Source organism: Tupaia chinensis, unplaced genomic scaffold (genome assembly GCF_000334495.1).
Source record: "Tupaia chinensis unplaced genomic scaffold, TupChi_1.0 Scaffold000647_1, whole genome shotgun sequence".
Lineage (NCBI taxonomy): Eukaryota > Metazoa > Chordata > Mammalia > Scandentia > Tupaiidae > Tupaia > Tupaia belangeri.
In genome coordinates this window covers 3,681,607-3,683,531 of record NW_006160168.1, presented here as the reverse complement: position 1 = coordinate 3,683,531, position 1,925 = coordinate 3,681,607, and the positions used below count along the sequence as shown (strand labels likewise).

Here is a 1,925-nt window from a genome sequence, read left to right as displayed (position 1 = left end):
GCACGCGTCCTATAGTGAAAATCTCTCAAAAAAAAAAAAAAAGTCTGCATAGGAAAAATAAAACATCTTTCAGAAAATGTATTCAATAGGATCAAATAAATAATTATAGAAATACATTACACATTTGTCCACATAACAAACTGCGTTTATTCTTAGTAATGACTTTAAGTAACAACAACAGCAATAGCTCATGAAGACATTTTCTTGTTAAAAAGCAGTGTCCCTTTCAGAAAACCAGATTTCTTCATCTGTTAAAGCCACTTAAATCTTACTAAAATATCTATAAAACTAAAAATCCTTAGAAGAATGACCTAGTTCAAAACAACAGCATTCTATACCAAATTGTTCTACATATGCTTAAAAGCATCCAGTCTGGAAGTCCATTCAGCTATGAAGGTGTGGACATAAGACTATTTGGGGTGATACTAAAGTCTTAATGCTTGTGCTCAAGTAGCTCTCACAGTTCGTTTGATGTTCATTTAGTCACGCTGGAATAAAAATAAATGCTGGCTCTTTCGCATGTTTTCTCAGATCAGGTTTTCATTAGACAACTTACAGCTTTAGACCATTTCAAAATGTACCCATGGCATTTCTCAACGACTCTCAAAAGCAGTTAAAGGAAAGGACAAGCCTTCCACACAAAGTATTTTCAAGAATTCTTCAGAGTCCTCCTCACTCCCCACCCTCCCCCCTCAAAAGCTTTGACTCTGGTATGAATTTCTGTCAAAAGGCCATTAACAACAAGCTAAAATTGCCTGGAAGTAACTTCTTTGGGTGAAGACTGGCTTCTACTGCAATATTAAATTCTTGGGAAGTGAATATAGTGCTTGCGTTAGACCACATCTTCTGGAAGATGAGGGCAAGTCTCAAATGCTCCAAGGATTTGTTGATTTTCCAGAGGATATGCCCCGTGGTGTTAGCCAATAAGACAGATTTCTGACCCTTGAGAGCCTATGTATTGAGAAACAAAGTGGCATTTTCTTGAGCTGTGTTACCACCAAGTTCCATTTTGTACTCCATTCTGATGACAAGATTCGGAAGGGACACTTTCAGAAGCTGTAGAGCCATGTTTCCCCATAGTCCAGGCAAAGGAACCATCATTCTACTCCTATTTCTGGTGATGAGATTATGGCCACAAAAATGTTAAGTAATATTTACCTTCTGTCTAGCTGTATGAGAGGTCTTCAAAAAAACCCATGGAAAATGATATTAAGAAAAAAACTGTGTACGAGTTTCAAACTTTTTTCCACCAGAGTAAATACATTAATTGTAGTTTTTCCACAAATTTTTTGAAGTCGTTTTGTACATGCGAAATTATAAAAGAACTATTTGCCAATTAGAATTTACATACTTTTGTTGCCAGCACAGGCAACTGTGTAAGTTAACTCAAACCTGACTATTTAAAGTTAGGGGGGAGGGACATTTCCTACATCTGAAAAGTGGTATCCATAAGTATATGCAAATGTGAGAGTTAAGGTATTTGGTTATTTTTCTCATATTGTGGTTAACATTTATTTTCCCATGCCAAGAATCTCAGAGAGCTCCAGATTTGTTTCTCCAGAGTTCTCCCAAATGTTGTTACACTTTTCACCCCAGCTAGAGCCTAAAGATTGAAGTGGCTTTCATGTGATAGGTCGATGGTGAGAGATCACCACCATGTCACAATTACTTTGGAAAAGACGAAGCCTTACTCCTCATGCTTGGTTCACAGGACAGCTGTGCTCATAGTCTTTTAGAGCTTTTCCTAGAAATGCAGTCTTAGGCACCACCACAAACTTAGTAAACCAAAATCTGCATTTTTCAGAAGATAGCCAGGTGATATGAGTGCACCTGAGAGTTTGAGAAGTGTTGAGCTTACTCACCAGGCCACAGCTGTCACAGAGTCTGGAATCTGGCAAGTTTTATTATCCAGGTTGATTATCACT

At 37.6% G+C, this 1,925-nt stretch overlaps 1 protein-coding gene across 1 annotated transcript in view; it reads right to left on the bottom strand.

The window, feature by feature from the left end:
• The window catches only part of ITGA8 (integrin subunit alpha 8), a 216,940-nt gene that overhangs the window by 100,401 nt on the left and 114,614 nt on the right, over positions 1-1,925 (bottom strand). The window contains 1 exon segment of the mRNA XM_027776251.1: positions 1,863-1,925. This exon segment is cut by the window's right edge and continues 26 nt beyond it. Within this exon segment, the coding sequence (XP_027632052.1) occupies positions 1,863-1,925 (63 nt within the window).